Source organism: Ambystoma mexicanum, chromosome 5p (genome assembly GCF_040938575.1).
Source record: "Ambystoma mexicanum isolate Mex_15411 chromosome 5p, UKY_AmexF1_1, whole genome shotgun sequence".
Lineage (NCBI taxonomy): Eukaryota > Metazoa > Chordata > Amphibia > Caudata > Ambystomatidae > Ambystoma > Ambystoma mexicanum.
In genome coordinates this window covers 1,016,975,094-1,016,997,445 of record NC_090930.1, presented here as the reverse complement: position 1 = coordinate 1,016,997,445, position 22,352 = coordinate 1,016,975,094, and the positions used below count along the sequence as shown (strand labels likewise).

Sequence of the window (22,352 nt, the reverse complement as noted above, 5' to 3'; positions counted from 1 at the left end):
TTCAACGCCTGCTTTTTGCAGGCGTTAAAATCCATGGCGCTAAGGGACCTTGTTGTTAATTACGCCACCGTAATTTACGGTGGCGAAATTAACGCCTTCCCCACTCCCATTATGCCCTATGGGGCAAAAATGGGAATGGGGAAGGGTAAATGGGGATTGGGGACTTACCGCCCCGCCAACCTCGGAATGGGGCGGTAAGTCCGCCAACCACTATGGCGTAAATGTAGTTTACGCCATGGTGGTAAAGGGACGACCCAGGCGGTAATTTACCGCCTGGGTCGTAATGAGGCCCTATGTGTTACTACCGACTTCTGCAATTGTTTTCGCTCTCCCCTCTTGCTTCTCCACTTTTTGACTGCTTACTCTCTGTTCTCCCCTCCGCTCCCTTTCCCTACCTCCTCCCCTTACTTCATTCTATGCACTTAATCTACCAGAATTGTCCCTGGACCTAGTATGATAGCTACCTCGTCTGTCTCCTCCCCACTCCCCTTTCTTCTTTTTTCCTTACTGTTCATGGCCTGTAAGAATGTCATTGTATTTTCCCTTGTTCCCTGCCTTGCCTTGAAGCACTTTGATACACATTTTGTGTAGGCGCTTCATAAATAGACTATCATTATGTCCACCGTCGTGTAAAAAACCTATTTCCAGCCCTTACACTAAGAACTCAAACTAAGGTGAGAGGGGATTGTTTCTTCAAAGTCTGTAACTAAAAATTCATTCTCGATTTACAAAACAAAGTTCCAATTGGTTTTCACTTGCCTTCCAAGGGTAGTTGGCTTCGCATCAGTTCCAATATATACATATAATTCACCAGTCCTGATGTTAGGGGGATGGCTCCTCCCTAATCTTTCCACTTGCCAGCACCCTGCTCCTTGTCCAAAATGCCAATGGGGACAAACCTCTTCCCCTGGTCTTTTAAAAAATGTTCACAATCTGTCGGGGTAGCAGACCCTGTTCTTCATTAACAGATTTTGTGTACTCTCTTGCCAAACACTTATTTCAATAGCACTGGTTTCTTCCTTTAACAACATGTAGGGGTCACAGACCCTACTTTCCACTTCTTACGGGCTTGGCTCATTAACCTGCCAAACACTGATATTACTTGCCTCCCACAGTTCCCTTCCTCTTGCCACTGCCCGCTCCTTGTCCTTTGGTCTGCTCCTTCGGTTCCCTGCCTTCAGGGAATGTGTATGTGGGCTTCTCTGAACCCAACACCCTAGGAACTCTCAGTAGGCTCCGGGCTGCTTCTGCGTCCTCTTGCCAGCACCCCGCTCCTTGTCCCTTGGTCTGCCCCTTTTACTTCCCTTCCTTCAGGGAACGTGTTTGCAGGCTTTTCTGACCCACGGGACCTCTCAGCAGGCTCTTGGCTGCTTCCGCGCACCTGTATCTCAGGTCTGTGGCTCTGCACCATGTTGCGTCTCTCAGCTCCCCTAATTGCAGTGCACCATGCAGTCCTCGGCTCTTTCTCACTCGGGACATCCTTTTTGCCAAGTCCCTGGCTCTGTGTGGGTCCCAGACCCTTATTTCCCTTCTCTGGGAATCTAGCAGACCTGGTGCACTAACCTTCCAGGTACTGCCACGAGGAAGATCGCTCTGGATGCACATCGATTTCACACGTTGGTCCACGACCCTTACTTTCTTATCTCTCGGGGTCCACAACAGCCTTTCCGGTCCTCCAAGCCTCCTCTAGGTGCTCACCTGTCTCCCACGGCGCTTCTCCCATTCGCAACGTCTCTTGCAGGTTACAGGGTCTGCAGAGGGTTTGCAGCGGTTACCTGTCTTTCTGGTAGGCGTACTGGTCTGGGACCCCTTCACGGACAATACAGCTTCCTTGTTCCTTGAGGGAGGGTGAGACCTTGGTTCCACCAGTAAGGAACTTTCCTGCTTCTTCCAGCTCCCTGTGCTTCACTGGCTCGCAAAGGTTCTCTGGTATGCAAACCAGTCCACAGCCCCTTCTTATCAGAACACAGATGTCCTGCTCCTTGCTTCTCCAGGGAGGGCTTAACAACATTTCCTGGTTTCCCTCCTCTATTTCAACTACATTTGGACCAACAGGAAGTCGGTGATCACTAGACAGTTCAATGTGGTTCCAATAGATAATCTTCATGCTTCCGCACTTCTCCCTCATCACAGAAATGATCTTGCGGCTCCCTTGTGAGTCAATGGAGTTTTTCTTCGGCACAGTACTGGGAAAGTGATTTTCACTTAGGAAATAATTATTCTTCCTCGTCTCATTACTTTCTATGGGGTAATGGCATGGTGACAGTAACTCTTTACCCATTGGGTAAGGGGCTGTTTTTAAGGTTATAGGAAGGGGGTCTAGGGTCAGATGATTGGCGGGGATACTGCAGTCTCTTCAGATAGTTGTCCCTAGTCGCATAGGGGATCCCTCCCCATGACATCCTCCCGCTGGGTACCACCCCCAGGGGGACTATCGGTTAGCAGCCTCTCCTCTCTGGCCTCATGAGGAGGGGCTCCTCCCTTAGGGGAGAAGAGACGACAGCCGTAAATTCGTCACAGTAAGTTGAGTGTAAAAACAGTGGGTTACAGGGTTCTTGCTGCTAATTATTGGAAAACTTTTCAGGAAAGTGTGGTGTGAGCATTAAAGAAAGGGCACTGGGAGTATACTGTAGAGATCAAAAATACATTGAAATGAAAACACCCTAAACCTACATCAATGCACCCCACAACATTCATTATAAATGAAGATTTAAGGGCATTTCTTAAAATTTGAATTTTCCCAAAAATAAAATGTGCAGGTAAGGAGGAACATTTTGAGAGGAATTTAAATTTGAAAAATGTATATGGAGCAACTGGCCAAAACTAATTGAATCGAGGTCCTACAGTCCAAAACACTGTTAGAAAGACTAGAAGAGATCACTCTTAATGGCCTTGTGAAATTACAAAAGGACAGTGCTGGATCACATCTTGGGAAGCAATGCATTCCATGAATGGCGGGCAAGAAAGGAGAATCTTCTGTCGAATACATCGGACGGGTATATTTCAATAGATGCATGGATAACTTGCCAATTATGTTCTCTACACCAGAAGGCACACATCTGTTCAAATATTAAAGAGATGGGAGTTCATGACTCAACAGCAGTTATGACATACTTGAATCGGTACCTAGTCATTTAACCGAAAACAAAACAGAGTGGTACATTTAACAGAAGTACATAATACTGAAAAACACCAAAAATATTAAATATGTAGTGGGGTAAGGGGTTAAAATGGGTTGGGATGGGGTGGCATTATAAGGGTAAAAAAACGGGGGCTTGGGGAGGGCACCCCCCATTGAAAAAAAAAAAAAACGAAATCAGTATTTTTCAGTATTATGGTCGCGATGAAATGTACCACTCTGAAATTTGTGTCGGTAAAATCACATATAATTCTTGAATCATGGGTGCCAACCACCCAGCAGTGAAAATGGATAGATCACACACATTTAAGTTTCAACCTTTATAGTTCATAGCTTTTATGGTGAAAACAAACATTGACCGTTCCAAGTTATGGAGATGATCTACTCAGCCAGTAAAACTTAAGAAAAATGTTAGAAACGCAACAAGGATCGTGCCTGTGTGTTAAGTATAGAATTTATAAAGACTTTCTTTGAGATACAGTACCTATTCATTTGTGGTGAACATGCATGCAAAGACATTAAAAGAAATTGTGGCTTCCACGGGGAGCAGGCTCAGGGGGAATATTAGTCAGAGGGTTGCCTCGCTTCTCCAGTGCAGGCTGTTTTTTTCAAATAGGTGTCACGAAGCGTCTTTTACCTAAGACATGGAATTAACAAAATTCCAAAACCTACTCTTGCGAGTGCTTTTTTTAGACCAGGTAGCCGGTGATGACTGATGAGGCTGTCAGAAGCTTCAGAGGCCGTCAAACCTACAGAGGAGGATACGAGGAACTTGGCAGGGGCTCAGTGTTATTGAAAGAAATCTCAAATATTTATTCCGTCTCCTCCACTAACGTTAATCACATTTCCATCACACTGCCAAGAACGGAGCTTTCACGCCTGCCTTAGATTAACACAGACAACCATTGTTGGCCCCGCAAAGTTGCAACACTCAGATAACATAAGGTTTGCTTTTTTCTATAATTTCCCTATTTCACATCACACATTAGCTTAAACAACATGTATACATTTTGTTCATTACAATTGACAAGCTCAAGGTACATAGTTATTGCAATAAGTTTATTTGGCCCAAAATTCTTTCAAAAGAAAACGCGTTACTTGGATTAAACTGATTCTGCAAAATCTGTGGAACAAAATAAATCACAGTGGTGGGGTATGTCACAATTATTATAACCTAAATCACAGACTACTGGTCGCACAAGATAATGGATAATGAACCTTGTTCTAACGAGAACACTTTTAAAGACAGGTAAGCAGAATCATTGGCAAAGTTTGCAGCCGACCTTTGGAGAAACACCTCCCTGAATGGAACCATGGGAGTATCCCGCTCCTGTGAACAACACGTTTTGTAAATTTTTGGAGAATTCTGGTGCTCATAGGGGATCTAGTTCAAGGACACTCAAATGGTTTCTGTAGGACCATCAGATGGATTTGTGTTCTGTACTGTATTGACCACAACAGTAGGAGACATCCGCGATCCCTCTGGCACATGCAGACGGTGGCACTTATATGGTGAGGTCAGGGTGGCATAGATTTTTAGTTTATGTTCTTAACTAATATACAGAGTTTTATTTCGTTTCCCCGTGAACCTGCACAGTGTGGTTTCGAGGTTACCAAAGATCACTCCTGTGTTAGCCAGCCTGAGGTTAAGTTGATTTTGCACAGTGTAATAGAAACTAAAGATATTTCTTTAGAAAGAAGCAGATTTTGCCAGCTCTTTCTCCATCCTTGCGTATTGTTCTCGCAGACGTTCCATGGCTTTCTTGTGCTCTTCGTCTACAGCTACTTGCCATTGCTCTTGTTCTTTCACGAGCTCGTCACACCTTGCCCTGAGTCTATCTTCACTCGCCTGTGGGTCATTCTGTAAAGAAAAAGTACACTTGAAAATATAAACCTGGCATGGTTTCCTTGTATAGGGTGGACCATAAGCAAAAGAAACATTTGATTCAATATACATCAGACAGATAGTGATTCTGATCCACCTTTGATATTGGTTTCGCAAAATAAATATCACTGCTAGATCCAACTGACAAGTAATTAGGATATTAAATCATTTGGCTGCACAGACCTCTTCCACAGGTTCCAGGCAGAGATACAGTGGATGTGGTCTGCACTGCTGGAGGAGCACTACCACATGAGAGGGGTAATGGGCTTGCCCTTAACGGACCCCACCAGTCTCCTTGTCCCTGCTCACCACCCCCATCTGAATATTTTTCAGTGTGCACTCTGTTGCATGCCACATCCTATATACCCTTAAAATCTCTGGCTCCCTCTAGTGGTAAAGCACCACTCTGGGGCTGAAACTAATGTTGGGTCTAAAGCACTACCTGTGAACCAAGACTATGCAGTGTCACTAGGCGGTGACCCAAAACTAAAGGTAGTGCCAATGCCCAACTAGGAGTAAATAAAGTGGTGCTAAAGTGACATCCACAAGCGAAAACTAATGGTAGCCCTAAAGCAACACCTAGGTGCCAAAGTTATGCAGTATAAGTACACCTGCAGACTTCTTCGTTCTCTGCAATTCCACTCCTTTCCTTGTATTAATATTTTACCACACTATTTGGTTCTAAAGTGCCATCTGGGAGCCAAAATAAAAACAATTAGGAAACATACACACTCCACGTTGCAAGGGGTCAGCAATGCGAGACGGACAACGGTTTGATAATTGTCAAAAATATGCCATTTTATTAAGATAGAAATACTATACTATACCACTTTACTACTCTACTGTGGGTTTCCCTACCTAACAAAACAAAGGGGAAACACTAACACAAGAGTTCTGGCCCTCACACTAAACATCAAATACAAAAGAAAATATATGGCATTTCAAATGTAACATCAACAATAATATTCAGTGTCTTGATACACTTTTAGCAACCTCAGTGAACTTTCCACAGGATTCAAGGTGTATTCCTCTTCAATGTTCATCAAAAGAATATTAGAAAATCCACATAGTTAGCAAAGTTTCAGTTTAGTTCTTCAAAAGTCAATTTTAGATAAAGCACAGCTCCAAAAACAAACGTTCTTCTGATGAAAATAAAGGCTTTCCACTTCCACTGAATAGCATCAATGTTATTCTCAGCCATCATGCCCTTTTACCATGTCCAGGCACCAATAAAGCATGACACAGTTCAAAAGAAATATAACTTCTAGAATGCTAATGGAACCAAAGTCTTGGTTAACCGTAATGATGTGTCTATTCAGGTTAGAATTTACAATAGGCAGATTTGTCAGGGTGACTTCTTATTTCTGTCACTTCTACTTCAACAATCTTCTCCTCTACCACATTTTACCATGAGGACATTCTCCTTGGCCTCATAGTATTCCACTTCATTTGGACCACTGAGGTCTTGCATCTATTGACAACCAAATATACCACCACAGCTTCAGCACTTATATTTTATAGACAGGGTTTGACAAGATTCACTTTAACACCTTCAAATAGGCAAGGAACCCTTGCTTGTATATTTCTCTTCAAAAGGGGCATCCTCTTTGCCTCTCTTGTCTGTCCGGCGCCATAGTAATAACCCAAGATTGCCTTTTAGACCCACCTAGTTCCTTCTACACCAGTCCTTGGCAATATAGGTTGAGACAACTCCAATAGTGTTCATAAGCAACTAGGATTCCCTTCCCCAGCTTGGCCTTCAACACTCTGCCATCTCTAAGCCAGATAATTACCCAGAAGCCTTGGCGCCACTCTCTTGGCTTCAGGTAATGCTTGCACACTTGTAACTTGAACAAGACTGATCTTCTATTAGGCTCACCATAATTGTTAGACCATTTTCTGGATTTGAAAAAAGTTGCTTTCAATCTCAATAAGAGAATACTCTTGGCTTGGGCAATCCTTGAGCTCTCTTCAACTGCAGATACAGTGTTTAAACACTTCTTCTTTTAGGGGCAATAAGAGTCAGTGAATAAAGAGGTAAAGTTCACTCTTCCCTTAGAAAACAAATGTAGGTACACGCGATCACTTACGTTTTAGAAGCTTTAAGTGTTTAACAATGTTCGTTCTGCTTAATGAGAGACACGCAACCACTTCTTCAGAACATTTAAGGGCTTAACAATGTCTTTCAGTAGGATTTTCTTTCACGCGAGTAAGAAAGCCTTTTCCAATCATATGCAAGTGCTACTTTCCATTGTTCCCTTGTTTGGAAATGCAACAAACTACTTCAGCTCGCTTCTCACTACACGCGTGTGAATAGGAAACTGGACACTGTTGCCGGCAGTGCTCACGCAAGCAATAAGAACGCCAGGTTTCACTCAACGGCTTCTGTAACTCTTGCTCTGCGTGTCCTACAACTTCACAACTTCAACTGCTTCTGTCTTCACTGGCACCCACATCCTTCTTCTGCTGAGGTGTCTCCGGTCCAGACACTTATTCAAGGAGCCACTCTTGCTCCCGAGACCCGCGACTCGCTCACAGCTCCTCGCCTCGGTCTCCGACACATTTCCTGCACAGCAACCACGGCAATCATGCTCACCTGGGGAAAGCCCCTCTGAACGTCTTCCGCTGCATAGCCTCTGCACTGCAGAATTTGGGGGAACAGAACCCTCTTGGAACAAGCAGGTGAAATCTGCTGCATCCACGTTTTGGCATCCCTCTTGTTCTCCCACTTCTGCTTGCTTTGCCAACCCCTTGCTGCCTTCTTTCTGCCTCTGCTACTACAGCACGCACTCCAGCCATAGTTCCAGCTCATTCTCATAGCCTGCACCTGAAAGGGCCTTGTATGCCTCACAGATTCCTTCAGGTGTGGGCTACTAGGCTTAATTGCCTGACTACTACCACAGCATGATTTTTCAGACTTCTTCCTCATCCCAGTGCTCATGGGATTATGGGACTTGTAGTCCCCACCAACAAAGTCCGTTCTTTTAAGCATGGGCTTGAATTTAAGGCTAGATGTATTCCCCTTACAATTATTCAAAGATGGATTTTTAGAATTGGTTATTAGAGAGGACATCTCACTTAAGGCCATTTTTCTAGATCCTTTTACATTATACATTTTGGAGTAAGGAAGATGTTTATCCTGAAATACTTTGAAGGATCTTTCCATTGGTAAGGTGTGCTCATATTGTATGATACTTGTGCCCAGAATTCCAGATCTTATATGTGGGTCAGGGGAATTATAATGACAACAATCCATTACATGGTTTGGTAACCTAGAAAGGTTTTCCTTTTCAAAGGCTAAATACTGTGTCTCATCCAACAGGATCTCGCCACCACCCTGGGCCTTGTCTCCTTCCAGGTGATTCTCCCACAGTACACTTCCCCAAGGTCAGGATCAGGAAGCGTCTGCCTTTCACTGGCCACCTGGGAGGAGACTTTAGGCAGGGTTTCAGTGAGGTATCATAGGATTCTTTACAACGTGTACTGGGTAAGTAGGAGATCTGCATGAAAACATGTATGTAATTTTCTTGGTCTCACAATTGATTACAAACTCAATTTCATACATCTGGCAGAGATGCAGCTTTTTTTTCGCCAATCAAGGTACACATTGGATTTCATGCTCCCAGCTTTAAAATTGTTAATTTCGATGTGAGAGGTCATCAGCAAAGTCAATGAACAATTTCTCTTGGGATGGGGCATGTATTGTTAGTGTTGTAAGAATTAATCTCTACCAAGTAGTAACTTCATTAGAACGTTAAAATAACAGCAGGAATAAAACACCACCTCTCCCCAGGCTAGGTGGACAGCAACTGATTAACTTACTTAAGGGCCTCATCACGATAATACTGCCGGGATACTGCACAATGCTAATAGCTCTACCGCAACTCGGTCCGGCGCAAAGCTGGAGGTAAAAATGCAATTTTCCGCCCAACTCGTGATTTGGCCAGCCCTAAATGCAGCAGTAATACCGTTACAGCCGCATTTAGGGGCTCAGGCCAAACTCGTGATGGGGCAAGTCAAACCCATGACAGATGGATTCTGCATTCAGAAGCTCTAGAAAGTAACATTACAAAGACAATACATTGTGCAAAATACCTTCACAATGTTATTTCTGATCCACATCTGACCCCTCCTCTGCCTTCAACCCTCATGACCGATACTGGGTCAACACCAGAGTTTGCATCCTCACTCCCAATAAATCACACCTTACTGTCTACTTCCTCAGACATTTTACGTCAGACTGATTTTGCTTCCGCTGGACTATCACGCAGCTAGCTGCGCATTAACAACCTCAGCGGTCCCAGAGCTCACTAGCAGATAGGATACTTTGGTGATGGGTTTCCTTCCCCTTATAAGCTCAAAGGGGACCTTTCTCGTTGTGCCATGAAAGTAATACAACATCGCCAACACCCTGTTACGTACCACTGACTCACACTCATCACCCCAAGTCAGCTATTTGCACAGTTTCCATAATTATTTATTAGCCCTTTCCCCTATGTCATTTGTTTCCAAGCGATATATGGAAGTGTGCAGATGCTGAATTGCATGCTCAACCCGCAAATGCTACATTAGCCTGCTCATGAACCGAGGACCATTAGCAGTGGTAATGCAGGTTGGATATCCTGTATTGAAACGTGGCGTGAGAAATGTGGTTACGTTCGTAACCCATTTGGAGTATGCATCGACAATGCAGCATATACACTTTTCTGAATGACCTAAAGACATGGGCCGAGTATATCCAGGGTTACCTCTGGCCAAGGCCCATTTGGGAATTTAATATGTCCAAAAGATTGAGCCAAAAGTTAGAAACTTTTGTCAGCATTTTGACAGGCCTTATTCCTTCAACTGCCATTCCAGACCTTGGTCAAAGAACCAGCCACCAATAATCGGACATGAACAGCAGTTTAATTTTAGCAATACCTATGTGATACATTGCTCAATCATCTCCGAAAATCTGACACAGACTTACTCTTTCGGAACAGCAACACCCCCCTTCGATACAGAGCTCTTCACTGATACTGCAGGATTCAAGTCCCCTTTGAGTAAGGTGGGTTTTGTCAGACCGCCCCCTTCATCAAATTGAACTACTTCTTGCAAAACAGTTTCACTTGCACATTCATACTGCCACATCTCCTTGCTAATAATGCTGTCATTTATATTTCACACTGATTTGTTTAATCAGATCGGTTCCTCTTCCCCTTGAATGAGAAAGCTTGAAAGAACCAAGTATCAGATTCCAGAAAAGGGGACCTCTATGATAGGTAAAGGTTGCAAGGGGACGGGAGGAGGTATTGAGTTCTAGTTTTCTGACATAAGGCACATGTGCTGACAGTGCCTTATATCAGCATACATTCCTGGCCAATAGAATCTATTCACAGTTTGGGCCTGGGTTTCTGCAGTTCCCAAATGCCCCCCGCCCCCGATCCCGTTAAATGTGCATGAGCCATCTCTAATACGATATTTGTATGGCTTTTGGGAATCACAAATTGGGTTCTGGGTGCACACGATGGGCCTACACCCCCCCCCCCCCAAAACAACAGCCCAGTTTTAAGGGAAACAAATGGTCCATTTATTTTCCTTCCTTCTTCCTCACTCAACACCTGATTAAAGGGTTCGGCTAACAATGGATCATTATGTTGGTAAAAAGCTTCTTGTGGTTTTGGAAACAGAGCCTTCTCAAATACGCCTCGAGCAATCCTTTCTCCAGTTTTAATTCGGTAGGCTTTTTTTCCATTGTTTTGCATCAGTATTTTAACATATCCTCTGTAGTCGGGGTCAATCACTCCCGCCAAAAGGTCTAAGCCATAGCACCAGGCTATGCCTGACTTAGAGGCAAGTCTGATGTATGTACTCATGGGAGGAATAAGGATCATGTCAGTGGGGATGAAGACCCTGTCTCCTGGTTGAATTAACTGCCCTCTACTACTATAAATATTGAATTGTATAAACTGCTCAGTTTGTGTAAACTGCCTAGTAGCTATAGTAGGAGTGGATGCGCTTTTGCTAAGTTTCTCAAATGTAAGGGGAACCCCCAATGAGTATGAATTGATTCCGATTCCACTCCTGACACCAGATGTGAGGGGGACAACTTTGTGAATGTTTTCCAAAATATGCCATTTTAATAACTCAAAAGGTTGGTTACATGCCTCACTATCCCTAACCTGACAAGGATTTCTCTGCCTATCAAAATAAACTAAAGGAAACACTGTAAAAAAGGTTTCTGTCCCTCACACTTTTACATATAACAAACTTAACAAGGTAACATATGGCAATTCCACTACAACAGAAGAACAAGTTACTTACCAACTGTAACATTCTTTCGACTGGATGTTCCTCCCACCTATTCCTCATCTTAGAGATTGTCTGCCAGCCTTGCTGCTTCTTTGGAAAATTTTCGCCAGAGGGCGCTGTGCTCGAGGCCGCGGAGTCGTAGTCCCTCGAGGGCTGCCGTCAAATGTCAACGTCATCCGTCGTATAAAGGGCTCGAGCCGTGCCTGTTGGTCTCAGTTCTGTTTTTTCGGTGTTAATGGTCGCATCAGTTGTACCAGGCATCGAAGGATATCAGGCTCTTAAGGAAGTACAAGTGCAAAAAGCGTAAAAACTGTACGGAGGGGTAGGTTGGGAGGGTCGATGAGGTATACGTGGGAGGAACATCCAGTTGAAAGAACGTTACAGTTGGTAAGTAACTTGTTATTCGAATGGATTGTGTTCTCCCACGTATTCCTCATCTTAGCTAGACTCCCACAGCAGTTGTAATTTGGAGGAGGGAGTACCAGAATTTTTAATTATGTATTGAATGAAGGAAGGCTTTTGCAAAAAGGTCTCCTTGGTAAGAAGTGGAGTCTAAAGAGTCATGTTTTATAAAAATGTTCATGGATCAGGGGTCAAGTCCTAAAAATTAAAGTGGGGGGACTCTTCAATGAACACAGTGGGATGTGACACCGCCGTAAATTAGCATATCAAGGTGAAATATGCACATTTCATTGAATTGACGAATGGCATTTGCCTTTCATAAAATCAACACATACACATAACCAAGAAAGGATATTTTCTTGTAATAGGATTTTTGAAAAAGTTAAAAGGTGTGCATGTTTTAATCTCCAAGAACCAATACAGATGTTTTCCCTCGAACTTGCAGTACCGAAATGGGACATTTCACCTTTAGTTGTATGCTATTTTTCATCAGGTTATATACTGCAGTGGTGAAGTGTCCGGTTCGATCCCTGAGGTCGGCTTTAATTCATAAATTCAAAAAGGACATTTCTCTTTTTAGCTGGGGGGGACGGAGTCCACCCTCTGAAAAAAGTGGGTGGACTCCGTCCACCCTCGTTTACCCTCAATTTGAGCCCTGGCATGGATGACCAGGCGGCCGCCGCACAAATGTCCTGCACCGGAACACCCCTCTGAAGAGCCGTAGAAGTTGCTATGCCCCTGGTTGAATGAGCCCTTAGTCCATCTGGAGGCTCTTTCCCAGCCAATTTGTAACACTCAAATATTGCCAGGATTATCCATCTGGATACAGTTTGTTTGGACACTCCAAGGCCCAATTTGTGTCCAGTGTAACTGACAAACAACTGGTCAGTTTGTCTAAATCTCTCTAGTCTAGAGATATAGAAGCTGAGAGCCCTTTTAGGGTCCGGCCTGTGGAAACTTTCCTCCTCTTTACTAGCGTGCGGAAGAGGGTAAAAGGAAGGTAAAGTGATCTTTTGTGTCAGATGAAAATCAAACTATTTTAGGTAAAAAAAAAGGTTTGACCTTCAAAATGACCTGATCTTTGTGAAAAATGGTGTGAGGAGGCTTGCAAGAGAGCGCCTGCAACTCACTCACCCTGCGGGCTGATGTTAAATTCACTAGTAAAACAGTTTTTAAAGTTAGGAGCCTTCACGGACAAGAATGTAAAGGCTCAAATGGGGCATACATAAGAAATTTTAAAACTAAAATTAAGTCCCAGATAGGAACTTGAAAAGGTGTTGGAGGGAACACATTCGTTAGCCCTTTAAGAAATTGAACAAGTAAAGGCATTTTAAAATAAGAAACCTCTTCTGATGAGCGCTTGAAGATAGATAGCGCTGCTAAATATACTTTAATAGTGCCAACTTGGAGCCCCGAGTTGGCCAGATGTAAAAGAAAAGAAAGCACCACGGGAGTGGTCCCTGTACCAGTTACTGAATATCTTCCAACAACATCGGTACAAGGATTTTGTTGCTGGCCTTCTGGCCGAAAGCAGAATCTCCATAACGTCCTCCGGAAGGTCCCAATCCTTATACCTCAGCCTCTCAGAAGCCATGCGTGAAGGCTGAGAGCTTTGACCTCTGGTTGCAGAACTTGATCTTCCTTTTGCGAGAGGAGATCCTCTCTTTGTGGAAGACGAATTGGAGGGCAGATGGACATGTCCAGAAGGTCCGGGTACCAAATTCTCTTGGCCCAATCCGGGGCAATTAGGATCATGGTTTTCCTGAACTTTCTTAACCTCTTGATTACTTGAGGAATCACGAGGACTGGAGGGAACGCATATAGGAGTGGAAATACCCAGTCATCTACGAACGCGTCCCCTAGAGCTCCTCTTGGGGGAAATTCCCTTGAGCAGTATTGTTCGCACTTCCCGTTGGTTTTGGTCACAAACAAATCCACTTGAGGGGTTCCCCAAAGAGCGAAGATCTCTAGAAGGACTTCCTGAGCTAATTCCCACTCGTGGGAGACTGTGCTCTGCCTGCTCAGAGCAGCTGCCACTGTGTTTTTCACTCCGGCTAGCTGAACTGCCGATAGAGAGATTCCTTATTGCATTGCCTCTCTGCAGAGCGGGAGTGATCCTACGCCTCCTCTTTTGTTGAGGTAGTAGATAGCCACTGTGTTGTCCGTCATTATCAGGACATTCTTTCCCCATACAGAGGGCAGAAAGGCCTTCAGCACTAGTCTGATTGCCCTCAGCTCCAAAAGGTTGATGTGTAGTTTGGACTCCGATGGAGACCAAAAACTGATGATTTTCAGATCGATGGTATGGGCTCCCCACCCTGTGAGTGAGGCGTCCATCACTACTGTTATCTCCGACCATGGTTGCCAAAAAGGTTCTCCCTTGAGGATATTTTCCTTGCAAGCCAACTATAGAAGATCTTGGGCCACTCTGGCCGGGACTTGCAGAAGATCCAACATCTCTCCCGAAAATTGGGACCATGAAGTCCTGAGGGCCCATTGAAGGGATTGCATCCTCAGCCTGGCCTCTTGCATTAGAAAGATGCTAGACGCCATGAGGCCTAACAACCGTAGAAAATTGAAAACCAGCAGATATTGGGCATTTTGAAACCTTGCTACCATCTGCAGAATGTGGTGAGCTCTCTCCTCCGGAGGCGAGGCTTTCTCCGAGGTTGTATCCAGGACAGCTCTGATGAATTTGAGTCTTTGGCTTGGAATCATTTGTGACTTCTTGTAATTGAGGGAGAAGCCCAGTTTGTGCAGGAAGTGACAGGTCATGGTTAGATGTTCCCAGGCTCGTTCGGGTGAACTTGCCCTGATTAGCCAATCATCCAGGTAAGGGTAGATGTAAATCCCCCCTCTCCTGAGACTTGCTGCCACTACCGCCATCAGCTTGGTGAAAACCCTCGGGTGGAGGTCAGCCCAAATGGCAGAACTCGAAACTGATAACGAGATTCGCCAACTGCGAACCTCAGGTACATTCCATGTTTGAGATGGATTGGCACATGAAAGTAAGCATCCTGAAGGTCCAATGAGACCAGCCAGTCCTGGAGTTGAAGAGCCTGAAGGATCTGAGAAAGGGTCACCATCTTGAAGTTGTCCTTCCTGAGGAATTTGTTCAAATTTCTCTGTCCTTCTTGGGGATGAGAAAATAAGGGGAGTACCAACTCTTGTTCCTCTCCGCTACAGGTACATGTTCCATTGCACCTTTCTCTAGCAGGGTTGAAATCTCCTGCACAAGGAGCGTGTCTGGAATTTTGACAGAGCTGGCTCCCGGTGGATGATCCTGCGGTCTTTGATGAAAAGGAAGGCAGTAACCATGGTTCACTATCTCTAGCGCCCAGGCATCTGACGTAATGCCCCGCCATTCGTTCAGATACTGAGTGATCCTGCCTCCCACTGGGGTTTTGTGGGTAAAGACCTCAGAGTGGCTTTACAGTGGCTGCAAAAGCGGCTGAGGAGGAAGTAGCCACTGCTGGGGCTGATCTAGCACCTCTTCCCTTTCCACCACGAGGGGGTCTTCTCTGGTGACCTCTTTGATTGGCCTGCCCCTTCCCTCTTCCAAAAGAGGAGTAGAAACGAAAGGGACGGTTTCTCCAGGATGATGACCCTGAGTATGAATGTTGTTGAGGCTGTTTTATAGTGGCGCTGAGTGATTAAGCTGCTGTTTTCAAGGTCTGCAGCTTCTCCAAACTCTCGTCTGCCTTGCTGCCGAACAGCCTCAAGCCATGAAAGGGCATATTGAGTAACCTGGACTGTACATCAGATGCAAAACCAGATTTCCTCAGCCAAGCAAATCTGCGTAGAACCGTGCTAGACGCCATGGACCTGCTCACACTATCAGCAGTGTCCAGCCCCGACTTGAGGAACTCCTCCATAGCCTCCTTTCCATCTCTTACTATCGCCAGGAAACCACCCCGTTCCTCACCCTCTGGGATGTGTTCCGCTGCTGCGTTCAAACAGTCCCACAAGGTGTATGTAAATCTTGCTAAAGTACAAGTTACATTAGTAGATTTAAGGGACATACTGCCCGCAGTAAAGACCTTTCTCGCCCAAGCATCAATGTTCTTGTTCCTCTCAGGTGGCATGGAAGGGTAAGCTGATTGCCTATTTGTAGTCGCAGCTTGAATCACCAAGCTCTCAGGTGAGGGATGCTTAGGCAGATATTCTCGATCTGAAGGTGAAGGTCTGTACTTTCCCACACCTTTTTTATTGACAGCTTTTAAAGATTCTGGATTTTTCCAATTCGCCATTACTCTTTTTTGCAGAGCTTTGTGGAAAGGAAGGATCGGGTCCTACTGTGGCCCTTCATCAATAATATCAGTCATGTCATCATGGTCGTAACTCAGAGACACTGTCTTCCACTCCACAAAGTCGATGGCCCTTCCCATGAGTTTCCTATACCCAGGTTCTGCATGATCTGGTCTTTCAAATTCTACCTCAGGGGAGGTATCTAGGCCACTGGGCGAATGAAGGCAGTCATAAAGGTCAGCTATTTTGGTATTCAGGTCTATTAGTTATTCAGGAACTTCTCTTGTCCCCAATTTAACACCAGCTGATGTAATATCCTCATCAGAAGAGTTTTCCTCAAAGATAGAGGACATGGATCGAAAGAATTCCTGCCTGGGCTGAGGTTGGAAGATTTTATCTGGTAAAGCTGGTGGCATAGATCTAGATTTAGCCATAGGTGTCGCTGTGGGTATTGGTATTAAAGATTTCTTTGACAAAGGCGTTGAATGCGTTGATGGAATAGACGCTGGCTTCAATATATTCGAAGGAATCCTCGAGATCATCGAGGAAGGCTTTGATGTCGCAGAGGGAGGCTTTGACTCTGTGGCCGAAGGTAACAAGGCCATCTTTGATAATGGCTTTGACGTAGTCGTCAAAGGACGCGTCGAGTTGATGTTCGACTTCGACGACACCATCATTTTGTCCTCTGTCAACCTCGATTTATGCACCAGAGGTTTTTGTTTTCTTTCATGAGGCGCTGGAGAATCTTCCTCCGAGGACGCCCTCGACTTTTTGTCGGATTTTGCGTGTTTAGTTTTAGATTTTCCTCTGTCACTCTTGGAGTGGACAGGGGCATGCTCGTCACGTGACTTTTTTGAGGGGTTCGGGGCCACTTTCTCAAATTTATTTTGCATTGAACCCCTAAAGGCCTCCCATTTGTTTTTAGAGGAATCATGCTTAGAAGGACATGAAATAAAACTTCTCTCAGGCAAGGAGGAAGAGGAGGACGAAGATCTGTGACGTCGCTTCTTAGACTTTTTAGATGAATAGGAGGAGGATTTCCTCGAGCGACTCTTCGACCTCCTCGAATTTCGACTCAAATCTCCCGAGTCTTTTTGTCGACTTATAAGACTCCTCTCCCACTGCTAGCTTACCATGGCGTTCCTTAAGAGCCTTATTCGACATCGCCTGACAGGAACCGCACTCATCGACCTGATGGTCAGGGCTGAGGCACCAAAGGCAGTTGCGGTGAGGATTGATAATGGACATCTTCCTTCCACACTTCAGACATTTCTTAAAACCCCTCTTGGGTGTGGTAGGAGTTGAAGATGAAGACATTTTAATGAAAGAACTGACGTGCCGTTTCGAAATACGAAGCAGAAGCTCGGAAAAACGGAACTGAGACCAACGGGCGCGGCTCGAGCCCTTTATACGACGGATGATGTCGACATTCGACAGTCGGCGCTCGAGGGACTACGACTCTGCAGCCTCTAGCACAGCGCCCTCTGGCGAAAATATTCCTAAGAAGCAGCAAGTCTGGGAGACAATATCTAAGATGAGGAATACGTGGGAGGACACAATCCGTTCGAAATAACAGTTATGTTTGCGACCTGAAAACTGTTTTTACTTATGAGTCAGGTGAATTCTCCTTCCCCAGATACAAACAGGATCCTGTTCAACAGTACCAAAACAAAGGATAAGAAAATCAAGTTCTTTTTGTTCCAACTTGAACTCCACCAACAGTTCATAATGTTCAACAAGTTTTTCCTTTTCCCCCGCGTGATAAGGAGTTCAATATGACTTCTCATGAAACCAGAATACTTCCATAGTTCATTAGGATCAACAGCAATGTCTTTGTCAAGATGAATCTGCAATAGTTCACAAAATACAATCGTGGTTCTGCCACTTCTTCTTTGACACTTTGCACCACACCACTTCAATGACTTCCACCTGGTCCACTTACTTGCCAGGCCTACCACTACAAGGTCCCTTGCCCTGGAGTACTGCCCTGCCAGGACAGATGAAACTACTCACTACTGAAAGTACTTATGTGGTAAAGAGTTGTTTCAAACAATTTAGCAATGTCTTTTGCTTCATAACATCAAGTTCAACTACTTCTTCTGGGACAACAAGAAACACATTGGTGCGGTTTGTTACAGACTGGTGATTGCAACATGCAATGCAGATTATGCTGGACTCCTCCTGAGAATCTTCAGCCAGAAGGAGAGCCTTCCCGCCACACTGTTTACCCCACTTCCGCATCACCAAACTGCTGACAATGATTTTCTCTCACTCTTACTCTTCTTTGACTTTGGAAATGTGGGTTTGAGCCAGTTCCTCTTATATCCTCTTCTACACACTGGCAATAAGATTTACAAACACCTGAATTCTTAATTGCTTTGGCAATGGTGGTTCTATATAACTTGCCTTGATTTTATTCTCTTTTTGCTCTGGCAATAGTTGTTTGTATCGGTTTCTCGTAATATTGCCCTTGCTTGTTGCTGGCAATTATTCTGACCCACACAAGTACAATCATACCCTTCTAGTCTACTTGTTAAGCTCTTATTCCGTCACCTTCTCCTTTTTGAGTCTGCTTGCTTTGCAAAATAATTATTAGTCTGCTTAATATCAGTTTGGTATTCAAAACAAGGTTTGTTTTGCCACTTCACTCTATATTAATCTTGTGCTTATGCACCCAGACTTGGCCAGCGGGCGGTCACAGAGCTCTCTGGTGTCACAATCCATTATTGAACTCACCAGGCCTGGCGTGTGTGTCCGTTCGCATCGTTGCCACCAGGTCCTCTGCTTCTGCATTCCTGCGCAGCCCAGTAAACTGTCCTCAGGTTTGCGTGGCACACACCATTTGGAAAAGGAGCTCTTGTCGCTCAAACAGCTCTCCGGTGCTCGCCTGCCACCGTAGCCCGACTGACATTGGGGGAAGCTTTTAAATGTTACCCTTCCTGCTGAGTGACCTCTGCAGCTGCGGTCTTCATGCGAAAAGCTGTCAAACACAACGCTCCCCACTGCACAACCTCTGCAATCAAGGTCTCAGACAGAAAAAACCCTCACAGGACTGGCAACCGTTCGACACAACGGTGGTCCCGGCAGCTCTGCTATCCTCCAGCTTCTGCTGCAATGTGGAGGTGGCACGACAACTCCACCTCCTGCTGCTGCCCTCCATGGCCTGCACCTGAAGGGACCTTTTATGCCTCCCAGTCTCCCTCAGGTGGGGGTTATTCTCACTTTTAGGATGCAACTTGCGGTCTCGTGCCTCTGCAGCCCTCTTCTTCGTCCCAGTACTTTGGACATTGTGGGAGTCCCCAATGGCCAAATCATCTTTTTTTAGTTTCAATTTTACAATAAGTTACTAGCATAGTGGGTCCTCAGGGAAAGTTATACTAATGGTTTTCACATTCCTCCTGACTTGCACCCCACTACCCCTCATGGGATCCTCCTGCAAAACACCACCCCTCAGGGTCAGGATCAGAAAGAGTCTGTCTTTCCCAGGCAACATGAGAAGGGTCCCAGGCCAGGTTTTCTGGGGGAATCATCACAGCATGCTTTCATGGCTCTTTGCCGAAATAAGGCTTCTTCTGACTTTGACACTGACTTAAGAAATCCAATTTTACATCCTCCTGGAAATACCATCAAAACCCCTTCCTTCAAAAAGGGCTTCGAGAGGTTTGTGACTGGTGAACAAATTAAACTGCTTAACCAAAAGAAAGGTAGAGGACTTCTCAATTCCCCAAAAACATGCCAAAGCTTCTGTCCGGATCACAGAGAATACATACTTGGTCTTTTTGCAACATCCAAGAGGCATGCAGAACTGTGACCATTTTCTCACTGTGCTCGTGTGACAATGCTGCCCATGACCCTATTGTGCTGGGGTCTGTGCTGAGCAAAGTGGGTAACCAAGTGTTGAATAAACCTAATGGTTTGAATCTGTCAATGTCCGTTTTTACATTGTCAAATTCACCCTTGCATTCGTTTTACCACACAAAACCAACACGTTTCTTTATGTGGCTAAACTTGCCGTTGGAATTCGGCATACATTTCTGATAATACTTGACCATCCAGAGAAAGGAACTGGAGTGCGCCTTGCTCTGGATGAATGTACTTCCTTCACAGAATTTACTAAAAACATCCTTGGGTCTCATACCTGCACCTCTGATGCGGTGACCTAGATAATCAATATGCTCCACCCTGAAATTTTACTTTTTGATTTTTGTATCATCAAAATGTGGTCAAATAGCACTCTGAGCACATGCCCAAGGTTGGCATCAAGTTCTTTCTTATTGGACCCAGCAACTACAATGTAATCTTGAAAGCACAATATTTTGTATCACCCCCACCCCAGAGAAATTTGAATATTTTCAAGTTCTTAACATGTCACCCAAATTTATGTGCCCATACATCTCTTCGTATCAGAGTTCCTTTCGCTCTCCAGTCAGGAATCCTAGCTATTTCTACTCCCATTGACCTTAGTTCCAGGTACATGTCACAGCCATCATCATCATCAATCTCACTGGGAGACGAGGCACCCATGAACACTAAATGTGCCATGTTTAAATTGTCACACTGGATGGCAAGTACCACGTCTTCATGATCCATCAGACTTGTCCTCGCCACCATATCTTTATTTACTCTCAGTCTTACATGCGCATCAGTTATCGCACTTGCATTTCTACTACAGGGAGTGGCAGCCTTGCAATAGCAGGCAAACTAGCCACCGAGCATACTCTTATTACACACACTGTTTCTACCAGCATAATCTTCATAATTTACTAAATGTGTTTTCCTGCTCCACTTAAAGCAAGCCTTGTGATTCCTCAAGCCCTTTCTTACCTGCAGGCCCCTTTGGTCCACTTTTAAAACGTCTTTGAAAATTGGCAATGTCTCTTTTCTCTAATTCAGCAACACGGGCCATTCTCTCCTTTGCATGCTTAGCTATGGAGACAACATTATCGATAGTGGATCATCCTTGGGCCACAGCCCCTCTAATCCGGTTGCCTGCACACCTTATAATAAATCCGTCTTGCGTGTCTCCAAAGTTGCAAGAAAGAGCAAAGTGCAAAGAGCTACGATATACCTTGCAATGCTCTTGTGCGTTTCCTTCATGATAATGGCAAAGTGAGATCTCTTCGGAATTATACTTTTGGTAGTATTGTACTATATGTCTAATTTCCTTTGTGTAATCTTCTAGTCATAAATGGCCTTAGGCCCTTGTTGTTCTTCGGTAACCTCTGGAAGGCTCACAAAAGTGTGCTCACATTTATGACCCAAACATTGCATACATATGGAGACAGTTTACAATCCATGCCAAAGTTGGGACCATACATCTCCTTAACATATTTCCGAAAGCTTTTTCTCCATTGGGCCCACCTTATTTTTAGTCTGCCGGGTACTGGACCGATTATGGGTTGAACTATAATAGGACATTAACACAATAAATAAATACAATAACAGATTATCACAGCAAACAACAATAAACTAAAACTTGCTACTTATGAAGGTACTAGTACACTGCCCTGGGAAGAGAAGCCTGTTGCTGCCACTCCGCGGTGAAAGCATCAATGGGATGTTTATTAATGTTGGGTTGTCTCTGCAATTCAATGGCAGCCGACTGTTGCTTGACTGAGTGAAAGAATCGCTGCAGGTAACACACGCCTAAAGTTAATGCAATTTAGTAACTCAATGACTCTTGGGAACGGATCACCATGTACTCCCTGTTTCAACGTGCTCACCAACACCAGGAATCAGTCAACAGCCCTCGGTGTCACCCATCAATGTGACGTAACACACTCTGCTTTCCGCTAGGCTGGTGATGCTGGCAATGAAGAAGTACAAGTCAGCATTGCATTCTTTTCAAGCAATATGCTGTCAGGAATAAGAGTGCCAACGTCAGAACTAGCTCCGACACGGGACTACATTACGCAGTAGGCCATGTGCTGGGTCGTACGGCGCGAGCGGTCAAAAGGGGCTACAGCCCCTTCCTCGGTGCTTGTGATTAGCGCTGCAACCGGAGTTGCTAACACGCTATAGGAAGCATGTGTTTTCAAGCTACATTGTGTGCTTTAGCGGCTGGTCTAGGTCGCGCCAGTGAAAGCAAAGTATGAATTGTAATTGTAAATTTGTAAAGCGCTTATACACAAGCATAGTGCTTCAAAGTGCTTCAAGGCGGGAAGGGAACAAGGAAATACAGAGTCATTCTCAGGCTCCGAAGTTTCCGAATGATCAACGAAAAATGACTAGCATACTAGGCCTGATTGCATTACTACTAGAGCAAGTGCATGACAAGAAGGATGGCGAGAAAGGGGGGAGGAGAGGGAGAAGAACATACAATCCATAAATCCATAAACTACCGTACTAGGCCAAAGACGTTTCAGATAGTGCAAGTGCATGACAAAG

The 22,352-nt window shown here is 44.7% G+C and overlaps 1 protein-coding gene across 2 annotated transcripts in view; it reads right to left on the bottom strand.

Moving 5' to 3' along the window:
- Positions 1-4,179: 4,179 nt before the first annotated feature.
- Positions 4,180-22,352, bottom strand: part of BLOC1S5 (biogenesis of lysosomal organelles complex 1 subunit 5) — a 435,506-nt gene continuing 417,333 nt past the window's right edge. For both annotated transcript variants that reach the window (XM_069613491.1, XM_069613490.1), the window contains one exon: positions 4,180-5,000. In XM_069613491.1, coding sequence (XP_069469592.1) covers positions 4,830-5,000 — 171 coding nt within the window. In that variant the 3' untranslated portion in view covers positions 4,180-4,829. The remainder of the gene's footprint in view (positions 5,001-22,352) is intronic.